We start from the raw sequence: 23,207 nt of genomic DNA on the forward strand, positions 1-23,207 counted from the left end.
GGCTATAAGTGGTTACAAAAAGCCCTGAATACTGTAAAGAGTTAACTATGAACTGAAGTATTAATACAGACTTGTACATCAAGTTGTAACTTGTGATAATAGCTGTAACTGTCTCACTTGTGCAACAACTGTCATAAACCAAACTACGTTCTTAAATGTGTTTGTTTTTACCTTAATGCAACACTTCTGTAGAGGACTTCAGTTTTCAGTTACACCTTGTTTACTCAGTTATTTACCTCATCATTATTATTATTATTGATGTGTTCTGTTGCATTACAGAAGCTTAATTAATGTCAGGTAATAGCGCTCAACATCTATTAACGGCATTTTATTTATATATATATATATATATATATATATATATATATATATATATATATATATATATATATTAAAAAACTGACGATCCAAGACTTTCTTTAATACATATCTTTATTCTTTAAGAATAGAATCAACACGATAGTTTTAATAACTCTCACCTATATATTAACTTCAGTACATACACAGAAAAAAATATTTTGCAGCTTTCTTTTGGTGTATTTTCAGATGGCGTATGTGTTTTCTTTTGCTTTCATGCCACTAGATGTTTTGATGAGTGACTGTTGGCCGAGCGCTCCTTCAGAGGGAGCGCTCGGCCTTCTTCTCTCCATCCTCTGCGTCTCCTCTCTCTCTCTCTCTTTCTCTCTCTCTCTCTTTCTCTTTCAGCTTCAGCCGCTCTGTCGCTCTTTACCTCTAGACTTTCCCTGCAGAGGAAAACAAGCAGGTCAGCTGTGAGGTGACGGCAGTGTGCTGAGGTCCAGTAGTAAAATGCATTGAGTGAAGAGTTTGTTTTGGGATATATGCTCATTTGATTTGTTGCCTGGAGTTAGCTGGATGATGAGATTAACACTGTTCCTCCATCCTAGCTTATTTAGCTTAGCATGACCAAACAGATAGCATGTCTCTGTCAAAGGTAACAAAAAAAACGTCTTCCAGCTCCTCCTAAACTCACTGATTAACACAATATTTTCTTGGTTTAATGTGTACAAAATGCAAAGTCTAAAGAAGAAAATTAGCTTCTTTTATGGGACCAAATTCTTGGCTGGGACCAGTGTCTTCCTGGAATCTCATTTTTACATTTCTGAATTATTCATTTTTTTAAATAAATGAATAAATCCGATACATACATTAAACCATCCATCCACCTGTTTCCTGCATGTATGGATTCTCTAGGCCAGAAAACAAACTAGCATATTTCCCAAAATCAAATCTTCATACATTTTTAGTCAGTTATTGAGCCTAACACCAGTTTCACATAGCAGGGGAAAATAATGCCCATTAGTTAAAATACAGTATAATGTAAATATAAATTTGAGTTAAACTCAGTAAAAAAAATTAGGTTTTTATATGAGCAAAATCAAATTAATAGAAGGCTGCTTTTACACAATCACAACAGCAACTGAGCATATATATAATCCAGCAACATTTTCACCTCTTTAGCAAAATGCACGGTATTAGTTTGAACACATTGAATGCATCGTAATGTTGATGTTTCTACTCTGAGCGGATCTACAAGCAATAAGCTAAAGTAACATTTTCAAACTTCAAATAATAAACACCAACAATGCAACTACTATGTATGATGCTGAGATCAAATATTAGATTTCTACCGGCAATTCAAGACAGATGTAAAGCCAGACGAACAGCTGCACTCAGGATCCAAATGTGTTAGTCCAGAAAGATTTGCAAGACAGAGAAGAACCCAACAAAACGTTTGTGCCCGATGCAGAGCGCTTAAACCTCGAGCATGAGTCAGGGGAATACCTTTAGTTACAGGGGTGTAGAGGAGGGGGAATAGGTTTAGACTGTCAGAGAGGGAAAGGTGGAAAAGAGCATCCAAGGAGAGGAACGTTAGATACATGTCATCAGAGTGAACAGAGATTAGAGGAAAGAGGGTGGGAGATCATTACAACTGTGAGGAAGAAGAAAAAAGAGGTTCAAATCACACATTTAAGTGGGAGGGAAATTATTCCATAACATTCCATTAATCAATATGTTTCTTACAAATCAATAAAATGGAGACATTCGTAGAGCAGGTTCAGGTTTAAATGTTAAAGGAGGATGAAGTCACGTTAACGTCTGTTCCAGGAAAGTGACTTTTACAAATGTCACACAGGTACAGAATGAAGGAAACGTGTAGTTGTTCAGCTTACCCTCCAGATATGTGCGAGCCACGAACTTCAGGACCTCGTCAATGAGGATGACTGGGAAGGAGAGCTTCAGCACCATCAACCACTGCTCCACATTCAAGTGAGTGAGCTTGAAGATCATCTGTGGACGAGAGCAACGTCGGGTCAAAGCTGCCAAACTAGAAGCACGACGACCAGTAAGAAACCAGCTGTGAAGTCATAGTAACGGCAGCGCTGGTGTGAATACCTGTTGTATTATTCCCTCTGGACAATGTGGTGTCATTCCTGTGAATTTGTATCTTCACACTATTGTAGGTGAAGATACAAATTCACATAAAAAAAACAAAACAATCACACCCTTTTAGGAGTTCACAAAGCTGAGCAGCTGGTTTGATTGTATGCCACCTTAAATCCCACTTCTGTCAGTAATTTGGGCAGCTGAGCGGTGTATCATCTGTTAAGTATTTAAACAATGGCAACATGGAGGTTGTGTGTGTGTGTGTGTGTGTGTGTGTGTGTGTGTGTGTGTGTGTGTGTGTGTGTGTGAGGGAGGAGTCGAGGGAGATGAATGTTTGTCTTTGTGGTGCAGGAGGCCGGACTCACGGGCAGGGGGTCGACGTAGATGATCATGAAGTGAAGGGACATGGAGAGGCTCATGGCGGCCACCAGCCAGCCGTTGCTCCAGGGGGGCATGCGCACCAGGGACTGGTTCTCAGACAAGCTGGGGGTGGAGGTAGGAGGAGGAGGAGGAGGAGAAGGAGGAGGAAGGTGGGGTTGGATGGGGGAGGTGGAGGGGAACATTAATGCAGACTGAACATGTTTGAGGGCATGTGAATGTAGGAAAATAAAGAAAACAATAAGAACAAAAGGACGTGAAGAATGAGCATGTGACACATTTATATGTTGATTATAATAATAATCATAGTTACTTATGGGGATATCACATATGATCCTGATAGCCTCTGTTTTATACGTTTTAAAAGTAGAACAAGTGACCCAGATGAGTGTAATGTTGACGTATGTTTTATAAATGCATTACTATCACTGCTGCGTCTCTTTATTCTGTTGTTATTGGGAGCTAATTTTAACTTTCTTTTTAAATACTGTCATGTAGTTTACATAAGTAAAAGTGCCAATACAGCAGTTTTAAAGTCTTGCATTTTAACCCCCCATATAAATTAAAGTACAGGAGTATTATCAGTTAATTGTACTTAAAATGTCAAAAGTAAAAGTACTTTTTCGACCAAAAAATAGTGCTTCTGACTTGGCATCAAATGGAAATACACAAGTACTTTAAAAGTGTACTTTACTCGAGCGAATGTACTTAGTTACTTGACACCACTGAGCAGAATATCGTCTATTGCTCATTGACGGCGTCGGGGTGAGTGCGCAGCAGGAAGCGCGAGTTGACCGTGTCGTCAGACCTGTTCAGAGCGTTGCACATCTCGATGGTGACCAGCACAGACAGAGCCATGGTCATTGGGGGGGCGGCCTCGAACACCTCGCAGTGGATCCCAGAAAAGTCCTCGTTGTCCTCGCTGCACTGCATGAAGTGTGTCTGAGGGGGGGAAGACGGAGACATAACATCCTAATAAAGAAGTCTGAGAGGCTGAGATAAAGGTTTCTAGTCACAGCAGCTGGACGGCGTACGCAGCGTGATCGGGCACAGTTTGTAGGAAAAAGTGCACAAATAATAGAGTGTTGAATACCAGCTGGTGGAAGGAAACCATTGGGCCTTCGTCACAGTACAGGAACCACCAGGCAGCTGCTGCGACAGTTGCAGCACCAACATAACCTGGAAGAGAAATGAATGTGTTAAATAAAGAAGTCTTTTTTATTTATCTAAGTATTCATCCAACAGATCAAATCCACAATCTTCAATAAACGTGTGGAAGTTAATCGTTTGATGACGGCCAGAGGGGTTCTGATGAAGTCGCTGTTGAAGAAATCGATGTTAATTCGGTGCACTGGAGCCAGAAGGCGGATGTGTTACCATGGCAACAACATCATTTAGACGAACATTCTCTATCAAAAATGGTTGGAGGCCATTTTAGACAAAAATTCAATTAAATTGCCACAACAGAGGAGTTGCAGAGCGAGCAAGAACACAATGCGTTTTTTTTTTTACCTCCGATGGCCATATATCTGAAGAAGAGCCAGCCAGAGATGAGGGGCTCTTTGGGGGAGCGGGGGGCTTTGCCCATGATGTCCAGGTCAGGAGGGTTGAAGCCCAGCGCGGTGGCGGGCAGACCGTCGGTCACGAGGTTGACCCACAGCAGCTGGACGGGGATCAGAGCCTCGGGCAGACCCAGGGCGGCCGTCAGGAAGATACTGAGAGTCGGAGAGAGGAAGCACAGCGATTTTGATTCGTCTTTGACTCTCTTGTAAAAGTTGTTATCGCACCTCTCCTGCGCCTACGCAAGGGTGTGCTCACCAGACGACCTCGCCGACGTTGGAGGAGATGAGGTAGCGGATGAACTGCTTCATGTTGTTGTAGATAGCTCTGCCCTCCTCTACGGCGGACACAATGGAGGAGAAGTTGTCGTCAGCCAGGACCATCTCAGAGGCAGACTTGGCAACGGCAGTGCCAGAGCCCATGGCGATGCCAATCTCCGCCTTCTTCAAGGCGGGGGCATCGTTTACTCCGTCACCAGTCTTGGTGAAGGGTGGAGGGAGATAAGTTATGGTTTTTGCCCATCTCAACTTTAAGATAACGGTTTTCGTTCCGTTTTTCAGCACAAGAAACAACAAAGTGTACGCTCTCTATCTTCTCTGCTCACCATGGCGGTAATCTCATCGAAGCCCTGCAGGAACTCAACGATCTTAGACTTGTGGGACGGTTCCACTCGGGCGAAGCAGCCCGCCTTTCGAACAGCGATCTTCTGATCGTACAGGTCGAGGTCATCAAACTCACGGCCGGTGAAGGCCTTGCCAGTGACATCCTCATCCTCAGTGAAGATGCCAATGCGACGGCAGATGGCCACAGCTGTGCCTTTGTTGTCACCTGGGGAGGACAGAAATGAAGATTTTGTGTTTTTTCTTTCCAGAGATTGCTTGTTTTCTTATACGATGAGATGAGAGTGTGTTTTGCGCCTACTGACCGGTGATCATGATGACACGGATGCCAGCAGCCCTGCACAGCTCGATGGAGCCCATGACTTCCTTACGGGGAGGGTCGAGCATGCCAACACAGCCGACAAAGGTCAAGTCAGTCTGGAGAAGGAAGGACCGCGACATGTTCAGTGTAGACTACAGCAACACCCCAACAACTGTTTTAGTGATATCCACAATCCCAGATGAGATACTGTCTTCTTGTACAATATCTGGTGCGTCTTTTATTTCCTCGTCAGTCGCCTACCTCATAGTCAACGAACTTGGTGGCGTCCTGCAGGTTCATGTCCTCCTTCCTCATAGGTGTGTCGCTGGTGGCCAGTGCCAGACAGCGGAGGGTGTCCCGCCCGGTGCCCCACTCCTTGATGACTGACAGGATGTGGTCTTTGACCGAGCTGGTCAGGGGTACCCGGGTGGTGCCCACACGAACGTACGCGCAGCGGTCAATGACACCTTCTGGAGCGCCCTGTAGACAGAGTTAACGTAACGAGCAACATCATCAGCATATGGTATTTGAATGATATATATAATTTGATTCATCGAACTTCTTTTCGGTCAATTCTTTCAGATTTAGAGGCTGTGAAGTGTCCTACTGTATGTCTTGTGTCACACACTCACTTTGACGAACATCTTGTTTCCTACGGGGGATTTGGCAGACTTGGCAGGAGAGCAGTACACTGACATGGACTTTCTGTCTCTGGAGAACTCCAGGGTGAACTCCTTCTTCATCAGCTGCTTGATCACCTGTTAGAACATGAGGAAGAAGAAAGTCAACTGGAGGAAAATGATCTCAAATCAAGGTTGAGTCTCGCCCATATTATTGTTTTTGACTTATTATCACCTTTGATTTTCTATAGCAAACTTGTGATAATTCTCCACTGTGTTACACTAGACTTGTATACAGGATACATACTTTATGGAATATTTTGTGTAGACTTACAGAACAGCAAGCGTTTGCCCTTTCCACCTTGGACAGGCCACGCACTTCAGTGTTGAACACGTTCATCTTCTCCACCAAACAGGACAGCGCTGTTTCAGTGGCCTCGCCCACTTTCTCATAAATACCCTTGGACTGCACCATGGAGCAATAAGACAGAACAAACGTTACATTTGAATCGCAATTAACCCACGAACATCATGAACGCAAATTCTCCCGAATGCTCTGCAGACCTCGTTGTAGTCCAGAGAAGAGTCGTTGCACAGAGCGCAGATGGTGGCCAGCTCAACCAGTCCGTCGAACTGGCCGCACTTCACAGACGAGCCGTTTCTTGTACTGGTGAAAAAAAGATTGTCAAAAAATATTTAGAATTAAATAAGATATTTCGTCCAAAAAAAAGAATGGGTTATGGTGCTTAAGTGTGTGCAGGGTCTTTGACACTTACACGTCTCCCTCAGGGGTGTACTTTGAGCCTGAGATGTCAAACTGACCGAGGGAAACATTGTCACCGTCGACTTTATCAATGACGAACATCTGCATGGAAACAAAAAAAAAAAAACCCACACACATGTCTATTACACCCGCTCTTATTTCACCGATCTGGATTGAAAGTGATATTGGGGTGCTGAGTGTGAACCTACCTTTGTTACACACATCTGGTTGGTGGTGAGGGTTCCGGTCTTGTCGGAGCAGATGACCGAGGTGCAGCCCAGGGTCTCCACGGAGGGAAGGCTCCTGACGATGGCGTTCTTCTTGGCCATGCGACGTGTTCCCAGAGCCAGGCAGGTGGTGATGACGGCGGGCAGACCTGCGGTGGACGGAGCGAGAGATTAGGCAGGGAGGTACAGAACGAAATAAACATTATGAAGAACTTAGTGACGAGAAAGAATGATCCGCCGTGTCTGCTCAAAAACCACCAGCCAGTTGCCAACAGTTGTGGTTCCTAAACCCATCAGCTGGATGACACCCAGACTGAGGTATTCCTGTGGGAGGGGGCTGCTGCAAACCCCTCAGTCAGATCTGTGTTCAGATTCTTGGCAAAAATCAACTCTGACAACGGGGTGAAGGTCTGGAGAGTGTCCAGTTTAGTGACATTATGGTGGCATCTGTCTTTGCATGATGATGTCGTCGTTTTGGCATCATCAGACCATGGTGTGTGACGAGCATCGTTTGCAGCTGACTCTGATGTGACAGCGAGCGCCCCACAGTATTTAATCGTTTAAAAAGGTTTCTGATTCGAGGCTGATACCTTGAGGAAATCAGCCAGTGGTTTCTCATTTGATTTTTAATGGAGCGTCACATTAGGAGAGCTGCACGAGACGAATCTGAGACAATCCCGGGGGTTTACCTTCAGGGATGGCAGCCACAGCCAGAGCCACAGCGATCTTGAAATAGTAGACGGCCCCGCGGATCCAGGAGCCTCCGTGGACGGGGTCATTGAAGTGGCCGATGTTGATTATCCACACGGCCACACAGATGAGGGAGATGACCTGGAGGACAGGCAGGCAGAGGGATGTCTGAGACATTTGGTTTGTATACACATGTCCCATCTTAAGTCATTTAAAACAGTATTAGTCCTCTTTTTATTAAATTAATAAATAGATAACGACTGTTTGCAAGTGAGGGAACAATGGAACGTGAGATTGGCCGGAGAATCGGAGCAGCTGAGGCGGTATTGCAGTCGCTCTACCGCACCGTTGTGACGAAAAGAGAGCTGAGCCGCAAGGCAAAGCTCTCTATCTACCGGGCAATCTTCATTCCTACCCTCACCTATGGTCATGTGGACTGGGTCATGACCGAAAGAATTAGATCGCGGGTACAAGCGGCCGAAATGGGTTTCCTCAGGAGGGTGGCTGGCATCTCCCTTAGAGATAGGGTGAGAAGTTCGGTCATCCGTGAGGGACTCGGAGTAGAGCCGCTGCTTCTTTGCGTGGAACGGAGCCAGTTGAGGTGGTTCGGGCATCTGGTAAGGATGCCACCTGGGCGCCTCCCTTGGGAGGTGTTCCACGCACAACCAGCTGGGGGGAGACCTCGAGGGAGGCCCAGGACCAGGTGGAGGGACTATGTCTCCAAACTGGGCTGGGAGCGCCTCGGGATCCCCCAGTCAGAGCTGGCTGATGTGGCTCGGGAAAGGGAAGTTTGGGGTCCACCTGCTGGAGCTGTTGCCCCCCCGCGACCCGATCTCGGATAAGCGGGTGAAGATGAGATGAGAGATGAGATGAGATGAGAGATGAGATAACGACTGTTTCAGATTCGTCTGTCTGCCTCACCCACCTTGGAGAGCTGCTCGCCAAACTCGTCCAGTTTCTGCTGCAGAGGGGTCTTCTCCTGCTCAGTGGCAGCCATCTGGTCACGGATCTTTCCGATCTCAGTGGAGACGCCAGTTGCGATAGCAATACCAGTGGCTTTTCCTGCAGCGATGTTGGTTCCCTGAACAGAGTTTTAGCAGAAACGGAGAACAAAAAAAACAATAGAAAGTTAGTCAATCTGGACCAAACAGAAATATCTCAGCTATTGGATGGACTGCCATGACATTTTGTACATGCATTCATGATCCCCAGAGGATGAATCCTACTGACATTGGTGATGGCTTGTTTCTTAGTGAAATAGTCTCAACAGATGTTGGGGAAATTGCCATTAAATTTAATTTAACTTGGTGTTTGGTCCAAATTAGCAAATGCTAGCAGGGTAACTAATATGTTTATCGTCTAATATGTTTGTCGATTGGTTTTATTATTTCATCTTTTGTACTGTATTGTATGTTGTATGTTTACTTTCTTAGTTTGTCTTGCTTTTGTTGGGCTTTCTGTTGTTTTATTGCCTTTATTTTGCTTTACTTTACTTTGTAAACTCTATTTATAGGTGCTATACAAATACAGTTACTATTAACATGCTGAACATAACAATAAATCTGCTAAACCTCAGCATGTAAGCATTGCACGCTAGGCTAACAAAGCTGCTAGCTAGTTGGAGCATGTATGGGTGGATTCAGGGGTCCTCATTTTGAAAAAGACATGGACATTATGAAACAACAACAGGAGCTTTATTTAGTATGTCACAGAAAGATGGAAAAGTTCTCATAAAAAAGACTCACGGAAAACAGCATGTTCTTCTTGTCCTGGTTGACGGCTCGGGGGTCTGGGACGGCGTCAGTGTGTTTGATCACGCTGACAGACTCACCTGTGGGAGACACACAGGGGAGGTGGTCAGGTGAGGAAGCGGACATCAAAAAGACATCATGTCTGTCTTTTCCCCCCAGATACCTACCGGTGAGAATGGACTGGTCCACACGCAGGGTTGTGGATTTGATGGAGATGATCCTGATGTCAGCTGGCACTTTGTCACCAACTAGGGTCAAACACAAAAGTTCATCAGACCATTGTGATTTGTTTAGCATCTTTTGTGGCAGGATGACGGTACAAACAGCTTCATATCAGTGTGACTATCAGCAGGAAGAGGGGGGGGGGGGGGGTGGAAGGGTTGATTGACTGGTTTTAGCATTCTGGATGGATAGTGTTGTTGTTGAAAACTGTCTGGATGGATAGTGTTGTTGTTGAAAACTGATACCACAGTCCGAGACAGAGGGAGAGGGAGACCTTGGGGAGATCATGAAATGAAAAGAACAGGTGTACAGCAAACAGAGGGAGAGGGAGAGACAGAGCAGCGAGCCGCCCGTCGATATTAAGTGTATTTATACTCAAGCTTGTTTTTTTTTTTTTTCTTCCCGCAGTAAGTTCCTTGAGTTCCCCTCCACCCCTTTATTCTGTGACTGCCTTAAAAGGGCCCATGTTCATTCTCAAGGACATCAGGAGACATGCACTCACACACACACACACACACACACACACACACACACACACACACACACATACATGCATGTGACTCTTTTGAAGTATATGAGCGAATGAACCCAGAAGCGTTTCTTCTTTATGTGAAAACAGGAGTCAAACAGAGTTTTCGTGCAAAAGTCATCCGTCTGAAATGTTTCCAGCTCCAGCTTGGAGTCCATTATCATTCCTCTGAACTCAGAGTCAGTCCGTAAAACACTTGCTGTCTAGAGTCAAGGTTGAGAAGTCCTGAATAAGCCGCAGAGATGAGCTTTGGCTTAATTATTAGTACGTGCTACATAGTTAAAGTGCGTTCTGAATATTATTACAGTTTATTCTGAGTATATAGTACCCACTACATCAAGATTTGACTTTCAGATACAAGCCAAAGCTTTTTACTTTACCAGACTTTCTCATTACTTAATGTCCCAATGTCAGCTGCTGCTTCTTTTGCTTACTCATCTCCTGAGGACACAAGTCCTCTCTTCTGAAGGGTTAGTTTCAGGAAGTCGGGCTTCATTTTTAACCCTGTGTGGCTATAGTCTGCATATTTGTAGATTGCTTTGAGTCACTTTCTAACACTGAAGTGACAGGATTTCCTGTGCACCTTTTGTTTGCACCAAGTATAGATATTCTGTGACCCTGAGGATTCACTGCTGCTGCACCTCCTATTTTTTTTGCACTGGACTGTTCCTGGAGCGTTCTCAGTGGCTGAACAGCTCCTTCACTTTTGGGAATCTTACCGGAAACCTCCACCACATCCCCAGGAACGATCTCCCTGGCCTTGATCCTCTGCACGCTCTTCCTGTCCGACCGGTAAACTTTCCCCATCTCAGGCTCGTACTCCTTCAGAGCCTCAATGGCACTCTCTGCATTGCGCTCCTGTTGTGAAAATACACACAGAACAAAACGTAGAACATTAGTATTACTAACTATCAATGTTAATACCACAACCTCCCTGAGCATAACTACTCAAGATGAACTCTGCCGGTGTGTCCGTCCCTCCTGGATTAGTGTGAAACATACCATCATTGTGACTCTATAGGTAAACATGAGCTATAACCTATTTAGTTGTACAAGTTAAAATTGGTGGACAAAATAACCTGAATAGATTGTGTGAGGTCATTTTTGTCATATTGATGAATTTGCTTGTATTTTAGGTTTTTCCTGTCTTTTTGGCGGCTCCCTGTAACGTCATATTAAACAGCGATAGCAACTACAGTCTGCATTACATTTGAGGTAAAACACTGTATGAATATTTCTTGGTTTTGCATAAAGTGCAGACAAAGATAGAGAAATCATTGAGGCTTATATTTGACTACTTGGTCTATTTAAAGCCCTTGAAAAAACTTGTTCGAGAAGCATTTCTGGCGCCTTAAGTATTTCTCTTTAACATAAAATATTGACAACAATCAAAGAGGAAGTTCGGGGGAAAATAAAATCATGTTTAAACCAACTGAACTCAGCTGAACTGCTTCTACAGGACTGTGACGGTTTGGTTTGGTCAGATTTGATTGAATGTTTTGGCAACATCAGCAAATAATTTAGCAAATAATATTAGATTTTGATTCACATACACACACTGGTCGTTTAAAGTTTGGTACTAGCTTTCGTAAGCACACTTCAGATTTTGTTTTACGGGAAGAAAAGACTATTCAATTTAGATGAATAAATACGAGGACATTTCTTTTTTGCGTGAGTCTCTTGAGTGACCGCCGTGTGTGTTTGCGGCGTGAGGAGTCCGTCTGCTGCTCAGCAGCTTGATGAAGTCCATCAGACTGATGCTGGCTTCAGTCTGTGGTTTTCCTCCGAGGCCGCTCTCCACCGCCTCCAAGTGTAAAGCCCACTTGATGCCCGCCGCCCTCCCTCTCTCCATTCTCCCCCATACCCCCCATGTGTGAATCCTTGTGCATAGTTTCCAAATGACTGCCGCAGGATTCATATGAACCCCCCCCCCTCGACACACACACACACACACACACACACACACATACACACACACACACACACACACACACACACACACACACACACACACACACACTCCCCTCAGGCCTGTGGTAACTCAATCGTCTCTCTCTGTATTTTTACTGTGGATCGTAACAAAGCAGACTGTGGTTTGAGCCTTCAAGGGTCCCAGTCCTCCCCCCCCCCCCCCCCCCCCCCTCCATTGGCTTAACCTTCGGCCTTTTCACCTCCGGCTGACGTCATGCCTCTCATTCTGGACTCCCTCGAACTCCCGAGCTCCCGTGAGCTCGCTGTAAAGGACACGGGCCGCGACCTGGACAGGCCGTCCATCCTGTGTGATTTATTGTGTGTGACTGTTGCTAAGTATAAGTCTATTTAGGTGTGTGTGTAAAAGACAGCATTCAGGGGCAGGTATGTGTCCTTGTGATTGTTCCTCTGTGTGTGTGTGTGTGTGTGTGTGTGTGTGTGTGTGTGTGTGTGTGTGTGTGTGTGTGTGACTGACCTGCCACACTCCAACGACAGCATTTGCAATGAGGATGAGGAGGATGACGAAGGGCTCGACGAAGGCAGTGACTGTCTCTTCACCTTCCTCAAACAGAGCCAGCACCTGAAAGAGACGGAGGAGGAGGAGGAGGAGGAGGAGGAGGAGGAGGAGGAGGAGGATGTCAGAATGCAACATTTTAATGAAAATGTCTTTTACTTCATGATGTTTAGGATTTGTGTGAAGTGAGGCGACACTTACAAATCTCAGACTTTATTCCCTTTTATTATACAATGTGTGTTTAAACAAAACAAAACGTGTTACCATTCAGAGGGAACAACTAACAATTATTTTTGTGACCAAATTCCCATCACAGGTTCCCAGAGTGAAGCCTTTAAATAGACCGACGGTCCAAAACCCGAAGATCAATTAGTCAAAATGATTAGTCAATCAACAGAAAATAACAATTATGATCAACTAATCGTTTGTCAAAGTCATTTATCAAGAAAAAATGCCAAACATTCTCTGATTTCTGCTTCTAAAATGTGAGGATTTTCTGCCTTTCTTTATTTATTAATTTGGATCTTTTTACTGTTGGTTGAATAAAACAAGCTATATACAGACATGAGCTCTGGGAACTGGTAATGGGTGTTTTTACAATTTTCTGGCATCAATAATTTGGGGAAATGATAGAAAAAAGCCCTTATTTGCCGCCCCAATAAGGTTGTGTTTTTATCTTTTCACTTTAATAATCACAGCGCCATTTTATCATGAAGTATTGTCCTTTATATACACTTATATACACATATTCCGTATTTGTAATCTTTAAAGGTCTGTGTGTTTGGACATCTTTTTAAGGAAGGATCAACTCGTGGATCTGTTGAGGTTGAAAAGGTTAATCAGATAATTACACAGATTTAATCTTGAGTTATTGATATACTTCATGACTGTTGGCGATACTCTGTTGTGTGCACCTGTTGGTCAGGCCGACGGTATCGTCTTTTACTGGTCAGCATTAAACGGAATAGAGAACGGACTATATCTATTTCTGACAGTTATCAGCCATCACTGGATCAAATGTGTCATTGTTATCTCTTATGTCATCCTGTGTGTGAAGTCTTTCCTCTTCATGTGACTCTACGGTCCAACACGTGTGAGCGGGAGTGCGAGTCTGTTTCGGAAAGCCTCCGTGTTGACATTGACACAGATTAGTTGCAGGCCGGCGGACCAGAGAGAGAGGCCCGTCCTTCTCTACGTCTAGCTCCCTGCTCCTCCTCGCCATAATCTGCTTTTTCATTCGCTCTGCTCTTCATCTCACATCTTTTCTCACCCTTTTTTTTTTTTTTTCTTCCAAAAATAGTCGCTCACGCTCTCCAGCCTGTCTTCACCCTGCCTCCCTTCAAAAGACACAATCGATCTCCAGAGTGAGCGTCAGAGGTTGTCAGCGCGCTGCAGCGGCGGGACATTCCTGTGTGTATGAATAGGATGAGCGTGTGTCTGCAGCATTTAGTGTTCTCGCTTTTAGAAACCGTATACGACTCTGAATCTATTGCCCTCGTTTGTCACACAAACAATGCCATTGTGCAACCCAATCCTCGACTCCCCCCCCCCCCCCCCCCCCCCCCCCCCCCCCCCCCTCATCCCTCCCTCACCCTCTCACTCTCTCCTGCTGCTGCAAGCCATCCCTCGTTCCTTCCATCCCTGACCTTTGTCTCAGGATACAGTTTCTCATCCTGGCTTGAGACTTTCTTAAAATAAAGCTCCTGCTATGCATATGTGCACACACACTCTCTCTTTCTCTTTCTCTTCCTCTCTCTATTTCACACACACACACACACCTACAGACACACACACACACACACACACACACACACACACACACACACACACACACACACACAGCCGTCAGACCTTCTAAGGCCATAGTGACAGCTGAGCAGGGAGGCCGGAGGGCAGAGATCGAGGATTAAGACAATGTGTCCAGCCTTCTCTCCTCCACAAAACTGTTTTGGAGAGAGCAACAGCGGAGGGCAGGAGGGGGAGAGAGAGAGAGAGAGAGAGAGAGAGAGAGAGAGAGAGAGAGAGAGAGAGAGAGAGAGAGAGAGAGGATTCCTGGTATAGATGAGAGTGAGGACATGGGCCCAAATGTAATTTAATAACTCAGCGATGCACTCGTTGTGTTTGTCGGCCCGAGTGAGTGAGCGAGCGTGTGTGTGTGTTGTGTGTGTGTGTGTGTGTGTGTGTGTGTGTGTGTGTGTGTGTGTGTGTGTGTGTGTGTGTGTGTGTGTGGTGACAAACAAAGCAGGCGAAGGGTCAGAAAAGATGCAGCTCACAGTTTGCACTCCTCACCGTCATCGTCAGGTTCTTTATTGAGCCTGAACCTCACTCGCTTTTACTTTATTAGACTTCAGGTCCGTGAGGCGCTCCATCAGCGTCACGCCACGTTTAGATGCAATGAATGCTCTCCTTATTTGCAACAACTTTGAGCAGCTAGTATTTGACTCTCTCTAGCAGGATGATGGGAGTCCCCACATTCAGACTTATAAATAACCCTTTAATTGGTGGAGCTTGTTATGGACAAGTGGGAGCATGAAAGTGCTTTAATTACTGATACCACTTTTTTATTTTATCTTCTGTATAATAATATAGTCGTGTCATCTAATAATAAAATCATATTTTGTGGCAAACCATTACAAACTGTTGTTATGTTGAGAGGTATGAGACTCTTTTCTTTCTTGTTTTAACACTTCATACTCATGAGGGATGCTTGTTCCATCTATTGTTTGTACTCGGTTATTCAGACTCTTTAAAATAAAAGTTAAGAAGGAAAAGAACGTCATCGGTGATCTAGTTCCAACAAACGTCTGTCTTTTCACCGTACGATCCTCAAATACACAATGGCCGTGTTCTAAAGCCTCTGCAGGCTCCCTGCATGCATGTACTGTACAATGAAAATACAAATACAAACACACCGTATCATGTAAAAGAGAAAAAGTGAGCAAACTCACAAAAGAGATGCAGGCGGCCAGCAGTAAGATTCTGACCAACAGGTCCTCAAACTGTTCCACCACCAACTCCCAGATGGTCTTTCCTGTTAAAAAAAATATACATCAAACACAGCATTGAAGTGTGTGTAGTCAATTGTGTATGTACTTGTATATATTTACATGGTATAAGTGTAATGGAATGTCAATATAATCTCAATAATGTACGTGTTTTTGCATCAGCAGGAGAAGCATTGATTGTGATGAAGCCAACAAATATCTGCCACCTAAATGATCTCCATGGCAATCTTGTTCAAACTAGTTTCTATAATCTTTGGGCCGAGTTAATATAGTAGAATGTACAAAGAAACATATTCGTTTTGGGTTACTGTAGAAGTCATACATCCAACATCTCCAAAGACAAACAGACTTGGATCAGCTGATTTCTTGAGTCGTGTGAACATGTTAGTGGTACTTAGGGTCACAACAACCAGTGGCACCGCAAGAAGAAGCCGCTGACAGGTGTCGGGTAAACGAGTGTGTGACTTGTCGCCACAGGAAGTGAGAGGGACAGGTGTGTCCGGGTGGCACAAAGTTAAAAGGACATGTGATTCAAACATGAATAATTGAAAAGCAGGTGTTTGAGACTCACCCTCCTCCGCTGGCAGCTCTGTGGGGGAAGAGAGACAAACAATATTAATAAAGCATAGATGACCACCACATTTACACATTTCGCTTTTTAACGTTTTTGACACATTTAAATAATCAAAACCGCCGGACAGGAACTATTATCTACTGCCCTATTGATAGGACTCAAAGTGCTTAATTAATGTTAGGAAGCAGCTGGTTTGTTAAGGCCTCCTTGAACCTCTGCCAGTTTATGACACAAATAATGTGACTTTAATAACTGACCTTTACAGTTACCTTAATTACTTTGTTACTCTGTCAACATCCATTTATCTGCTGAGATGCCAAACTTTCACTGCAACCTGTTGAGCACGATTTATCGCAATGATAAGGCGGTAAAAACTCCAAGTTACTCTTGTTTTTGATACAAATCTGCATTTTAAATATACATAATTACACAATTAATAATAACAACTTTCACGACGTAATTCAGGTGTCCCAGCTCAAGGGACACTGTTCAACAACAACAGAGAGATCATTAGTGATGATTATGCCCGTGCATTCCCCCGCTGTGACGAGTTTAAATTGCCCATATGATGCAGGTGTTTTCTCAAATGCCTGATTTTACTCAGTTTGACAAAAGACAAAAGGTCCTCTTACACGCATTTTCTTAGGGCATTCATCTGCATTTCATGGCCTTCCTCAACAAATAGACTCCGCTCACCTCCATCCCACAGAGGGAGGCTACTGTGTGAGAGGCAAACGAGTAGGTTGACCTTGAGTCGATTGAGCTGTCATGCTCTAACTCACTAATAAATAAAGAATCTTCAATCAAGAATAAAGCCAGTAGCGATTGTCAGAAACCTGAACCTCTGATACACCTGCTCCACAAACAACCCCCCCCCCCTCCACACTTTGTTTCCCGCAGTTAGACCTTCATCAAAAACATCACACAGTGCCAGTTCATCACTGCTTCTCCTCCCCTTCAGTGTGTTTGTGCCAGTTCTTCTTGCTAAACCTCACAGGTGCTCTGTGTTTCTGCCTCTATGGCTTCCACTCTCTCTTCCAAGCTAAATCCAAAGACACATGGATGTTCCTTCATCCTGAGACTCTACTACTACCACTACTCTTTCTTTACACACTTCCAATGCTCCATCCATCCATCCATCCATCCATCCAGCCAGCCATCTCCCTCACCGTTGAAGCCATACTTGTCCAGGTTCTTCTTGAACTGCTCAGGCGAAAGGCCGCTTTCTTCAGAGACGCCGAAGTGAGACAGAACGTCTGGCGACTCTTTCATGTGTGCGTTCTCCATCCTCGCTGAAACGGAGAGGCTTCGGGAACAAAAAGGGATAGAGAACACAGAAACAGTCACATCAAGTCTGAGGCCGGCCTGACACTGACAGTAAAAACAAAGTGAAGCTCAAATGTTCACCCACCACTTTCTTGAAGTGTGGGTTTGGGATTAAAAACTGGCAACCCCCCTGCGTTCACACTGTCTCTCTCTCTCTACCCCCCTCTCTCTCTCTCTCTCTCTCTCTCTCTCTCTCTCTGAGCTGTTGCTCTCCTCTCGGAGCCCTGAACTGACAGAAAGTGCAACCCGGCAAACTGTTCTGAAAAGTTTTATACAGATGAAAAAGTGGCCTCATTGGTGCTTGCTCACCATGCACTGGCCCCTCATTGGCTGAGAACATCACAAATAGGTGGGCAGGGATGGCCCTGTAGAATATGCAGGGTGGTGGTGAGGGTGTGAGGGGGGCAGGGGGGGGGGGGGGAGGGGAGGGCAACAACTGCAGAGGGGTCTACTGCCCGGCAAGCTGGAAATAAGATGTGCACTAGAGAACATGCATGCTCGGGGGCAACAACGGCTTTGTGAATGAGAGGTACAAACAAGCCACAAAGGAAATGTCAAAAAAAAAAGAAAGCTTTCGAAATAAAGTAAATAGTCTTATTTATATGTTGACACAATATTCCTCAATGCATATCTAATTTTCCTGGAAAGCAAAGACTTTTCCCAGTGGTGGGAAGTAACTAAGTACATTTACTTAATACTGTTCGGTAAGTACAAGTTTCAGGTACTTCGCTTGAGTATTGTACTAGTTACTTTACAAATGAATTCCTATAAAAACACATTGATTAGCTTACAGTATACAGTGCAATTTCTCAACCCCTTAGATTCACATTGCGACCGTTTGGAGGGGCCTGACCCTTAGGTTAGAAACCGCTGGGATAAACTACCAAAATGTTTTTTAGTTAAAACTCCAGTTAAATACGACTTAAAGTGTATTAACAATCTAATGATTTAATATAGAATAATTTGAATAAGAGGCCATTTCACTGGAGAAAAGATCACTTTCACTTTTGATACTTTAAGTCAGTTTCTCTGACGATACTTCGTTGCTCCTGAAAGCACCTTTCTTCCTCAATACAGGAAGTTCAAGGCTGGAGCTCGTTTGCAGTAGGACCTAGCGGCTAACGGCTAACGGCTAGCGGCTAACGGCTAACTTAAATGGCTGCGGTCAGTTTGGATATATTTTCAACACTGAAACAACAAAGAGCTGTGGTCGCTACCGATAAACCAACACCAGACCTGCAGGACCGTAACCAGAAGGGGTAAAACGTTACACAGACTTCTCACTGTTAGTAACTTATGACGGGAAGTCCGGGCTAAGTGGCTGCAGTTGGGTCAGCAAGCTTTTTAAATTCTCCATCACTTTTCATCTCCTCCAGCAGCACCAGTGTGAGGATAAAAGATCTACACGGTGCTCTGAACGATGTAGCATTGAGTGACATTTTGACTGTTGAGGGGCTTGCAGCTATTTTTTTGGAAGTCTACCAAATGCACACGTTTGCCGGCTGAAGTTGTGAAATGCTGCATCCCTAGAGCATCATCTAGTCAGGTGGATCTCCAATTCTAGGCTGGTACAAACTATCCAGACTAACACCTACCGGGTCGCTAAGTTTTTCACAAAATGATGGAAAACTCAGATGACTGGGATGGCGTGGCCCTCGCTGTGACCTGGTTCTCTACATCACGGCACAAATGGAAGGTTTGACTGCCTGGAGGAGCTTAATGTCAGCTATATTTGTCGACAAAATTGAGGATCCTGCCCAGATATCCAAAATTCTTTGATCTGATTGGATTAAAGTCTGATTTGGTGGGATTACACTGTCCACAAACTACTTTCTGACGAGCGATGATCTGCAGGAGACTGTATCTGAGGCCACAAAACCATTTGAAGCTGGTCTTAACTACAACTTCTACCACCTGATCTGTGGAGAGGACCGTAAAGACCTGCAGCCGGAACAGAATGGAACAGAGCAGGCTTTCGACTTCACACTGAGGAATACACCTAACTGAGAGAGGTTCATCAGTAACGTCACTGACATCTTCTTCCAGAGGGAGAGGCGCATGGACTTCCGTCTACAAATAAGTAAGTGCCTCCTTTTAAAGTATATGAATATAAATATGTAAAGGCTTCTGGTGCGCTGACACCAACATGTTTCTCTTTTTTGCTTTATGTCGTTGGGCCGATGCTCATTGTCTGTGGTGCGCTTTTGGTCATTTGGTACGTGTATAAGCTGTTTTCTATCAGCTGGGCTGACATCTTAAGATTTCTGTTTGTTTTTCCTTCTATCCTGTTATGAGTTTGTCACATGCTCATTGTTTGTGGGTGCGCTTTTCCCCCCCCGCATTGTAGGAGTAAATAAGCAGTTTTCTACTAAGACTTACTTTACTTTACTTTACTACTTTAGACTATTCCAAATCTCCCATGTGTCATAGAGACATATCCATGTGCCAGGTAGGAGGTGGGTAAGCAGCCCCTTTATGCCCCTGGCCCGATTATGCATCTTGGTTGGTGTGATTCCCGTCACATGGTCTCCAGTCAGTGTGTTGTGATTAGTGAACTCTGGACACAATGAACCGGCAGTGGATAACTGGGAAACTGACCAGTCACTGTCATCACCATCGTTCTTCATCACTGGCCTTCTCTCATTCCTCATCTTCTCTCTCTCTCTGTCTCTCTCTGTCTCTCTCTCTCTCTCTCTCTCTCTCTCTCTCTCTCTCTCTCTCTGTCTCTCTCTCTGTCTCTCTGTCTCTCTCTCTCTCTCTCTCTCTCTCTCTCTCTCTCTCTCTCTCTCTGCGTTGTTTCTGCCCTGAGCTTTTCCTCTCAGCGTCCATGTTGAAGCTGCAGCGCGGTGTGTTTCCCCCTCTGACCCGCGGTGCGGTTCTGGGCCGGCTGTAGCTGTGCAAAGCTCAAGGTGGCTCACTGACATTTAGCTCAATCTTTGGGATCAGGTTACTGCGGCTCATCCTAAGCACTGTGCTCTAATGCTAATAAAACACAGCGGCGATAATGCTGCACCACCCGTGCAGAGGCGCACACACACACACACACACACACACACACACACACACACACACATATCAGTGGTCATGGTGGGAAGGCAATTCTTGAAACACTAGTTTGGGATCATTACTTGGAAAGAATACTTTTGGACATGAAGTCATTTGAGCTGTCTGTGATGATACTTTAATTCAAAAGGACACAGAGGAATCATTTAGAATCACTCTACTGACATTATCCTGCCACAGTTGAAACGATTAGCTTCGCTTGGCTAAAGTGGGCCTGTAGGTTGAAGTTGATGTTCTCAAGGTGCCGTCGCTCGCAGCGTGTTGACTTGGTGTCATGTTTCCTGTTGTGATTGTTGACTTAAGGATATTTAAGTACGAGGATATCGTGACACAAGAGAGAGGACACGGGTCCTAAAACAGGACGTCCTCTGCTGCGGACCCCTCGGTGCTCTGTGGACCGTTTCAATTCTTCCTCATACTATGTTGGAAAGATACAAGTACATTTGTTTTGTCATAACCATTAAGAGTACAACAAATGAATGAATGAAATCATTATTTTTTGGTCTCTTTAAATCAACACCTACCCAGTGTTAAAGATTGACTCTCTTAATGGAAGCTGCAGGCAAAATGCATTATGATCCCGATAATTGATTAATCCCTTAATCGTGAACTTATTAAACCAAGATGGCGACGGCCAAAATACCACACAAAAAACTATGACTATCCCTTTTGGAAGTTTTCGTGTTTTTATGATATTACAATGTACAATTTATGTGGCTTTTTGACACCAATCAATAGAAAAAGAACATTTAATGTCAACGTGAAAACAGAGCTCTATAAAGTGATCTATACGAGTTACAAATATAAATTATTAAATATTAATAATAGGATCATGACAGGTGCCAGTTGGTTTTAGAAGGCATATACTTAAATGGAGCTCACCAGTGTGTCTTTAATCAGTATTCAATTGATAATAATTGTAATTGCAATAGAGGGTCTTTTTCTGTCAGAAAAAGCCCCATCAGATCTACTTTGACTAAACGTTGTAAGACAGCAAAGCGTGAATGCATGAAAGCGTGAATGCATGAATGTGTATTATCGTGTGTTTGCTGGTGTTAGTTTTGGACAGGGGACTTCCACGCTGTCCTTCCCTCCGGAATGATTATGTGCATAATGATTTGGAGCTCAGTCGTGATGTAACCGGCTGGCGTGTGTGAGAGCTTGTTGGCAGGCGCCTCGGTGTGGGAGGTGGGCACGTCGGGGGGGCTGCCTGCCTGTGGCGGCTCATCACCGGGATAGATACAGGAAGCACTCTGAGGCTGGATGATGAGGGCCAGAAGTAGCAGCAGAGCAGGCAGTGGTGTGTGTGTGTGTGTGTGTGTGTGTGTGTGTGTGTAGGATAGTGCGTATATACGGCGTCGTATTATTAGCTGAGGCAGGGCAGCTGGGGTTTGAAGTGCCCCACTGTAACTGTACCTATAGCAGCAGTTGTGCTCCTCTGGTATAAATAGTGCGCTGGGCATGCGGGGCAGGCAGTTATGACACAATGGCAGAATTTTCGGTGTTCTTTCAGGGAGGTTTGAGAATGTGACTCCTGACGGGCGAGGACCCCCCTAGACGCTACGCGGAGGCTGGAAGGTCACGTCAAGGTGCGGGCGAGTGTGTGCGGCGCGGTAGCGTGCGCGGCTTCCTGTTGCACCGTGTAAACAGGAAGCGCAGGAGGGAGGATTCACGTGAACGCACTTAAAGGAAGAGTTTTGACAATTTGCGAAAATGTGTCCATCTGCTTCCTTGCAGAGTGTTTAAAGATTGATAGCACTCATATCAATCTACTCGTCTCTGCGAGAAATTTAAGTTTTCATATTTTCCAAAATGTCTATTCTTTAACACTGCAGCTGATAAAACCCAGTAACTCATTTCAAGCCTTTGCTAGATGGATCTCTTAAGAGATTTTCAGACAATGAAGTAAGTCGAAAAGTGATTACTGACCAAAAAAAGTGAAACTCTGCTCTGGTAGCTTTTAGAATGGGAACTATTTTATCTCAGCTCATAGGTGGGAATTAGGGGCGTCGCCTTACACCCTACAGTTATTGACGATAGCCGTGATAATAAAAAAAATGTCATATTTATATAATGTTAGTAATACACATAATAATATTGTGTTTACTTTGTAACATCTCCCTTGGGGCTACAGATGAAAACTAGCCTCTTGGCTAATGTGGGTTTTTATTAATATGCTCTGTTCCTTATCAAATAGACCAATAAAAAATAATAATAATCCAGCGCCTCTTAAATTACACTTTAGCTCAGTAACGGTTACAGACTCTCTCCACCTCCCAGTGTAATTCATTTGCCAACAAAAAAACCCCAACTAAAAGCACAATGTTCTCTAGATATATGACGATGATATCGTTATCGTAAATTCATTTGACCATGATGGTGGTGGTGGTGAAAATCTGATATTGTGACAGCCTCCGGTGTGAAAGCCCTCCCATCCCAACGATGTCTTGGCTGAAAACCTGCCGCCCGTGATTCTCTGTCCTCTCCTGCTCCCACTTCATCACTTTGCTGCCACGTGGCCCCAAAGCCTGGAAGTAAACCAAGGCCAGGCGCTCCCCTTAAGTAAGTGTGTCCCTGAGAACATAAAGTGAGGACACACTCCAGGCTCTCGTGTTGCTTATGTCAACACCCCCCCCCCCCCCCCCCCCCCCCCCCCCCTCCTCCTCCTTCTCTCAGCTCAAAAAGAG

The 23,207-nt window shown here is 44.6% G+C and overlaps 1 protein-coding gene across 2 annotated transcripts; it reads right to left on the bottom strand.

The window, feature by feature from the left end:
* Window positions 1-420: 420 nt before the first annotated feature.
* Window positions 421-17,699, bottom strand: atp2a1 (ATPase sarcoplasmic/endoplasmic reticulum Ca2+ transporting 1). Of its 2 annotated transcripts, XM_068727974.1 has the most exons (26): window positions 17,543-17,699; window positions 17,301-17,437; window positions 16,129-16,146; window positions 15,501-15,583; window positions 12,514-12,618; window positions 10,787-10,925; window positions 9,484-9,564; window positions 9,311-9,396; window positions 8,491-8,646; window positions 7,565-7,706; window positions 6,858-7,024; window positions 6,662-6,750; window positions 6,450-6,552; window positions 6,220-6,351; window positions 5,898-6,023; window positions 5,527-5,745; window positions 5,270-5,381; window positions 4,949-5,172; window positions 4,603-4,823; window positions 4,297-4,499; window positions 3,878-3,963; window positions 3,593-3,726; window positions 2,772-2,889; window positions 2,193-2,310; window positions 1,804-1,844; window positions 421-743 (listed from the first exon to the last, which is right to left on the bottom strand). In XM_068727974.1, the coding sequence occupies exons 2-25, from the start codon at window positions 17,416-17,418 to the stop codon at window positions 1,840-1,842; spliced, it is 2,985 nt and encodes a 994-aa protein (XP_068584075.1). In that variant the 5' UTR covers window positions 17,419-17,437; window positions 17,543-17,699; the 3' UTR covers window positions 421-743; window positions 1,804-1,839. The 2 variants fall into 2 exon arrangements, with proteins under 2 accessions (XP_068584075.1, XP_068584074.1); XM_068727973.1 differs by lacking the exon at window positions 1,804-1,844.
* Between the last annotated feature and the right edge of the window lie 5,508 nt (window positions 17,700-23,207).

This window comes from Cebidichthys violaceus, unplaced genomic scaffold (assembly GCF_023349555.1).
Source record: "Cebidichthys violaceus isolate CVI_PGR_0920_01 unplaced genomic scaffold, fCebVio1.0.p SCAF_40, whole genome shotgun sequence".
In the NCBI taxonomy this organism is placed as follows: domain Eukaryota; kingdom Metazoa; phylum Chordata; class Actinopteri; order Perciformes; family Stichaeidae; genus Cebidichthys; species Cebidichthys violaceus.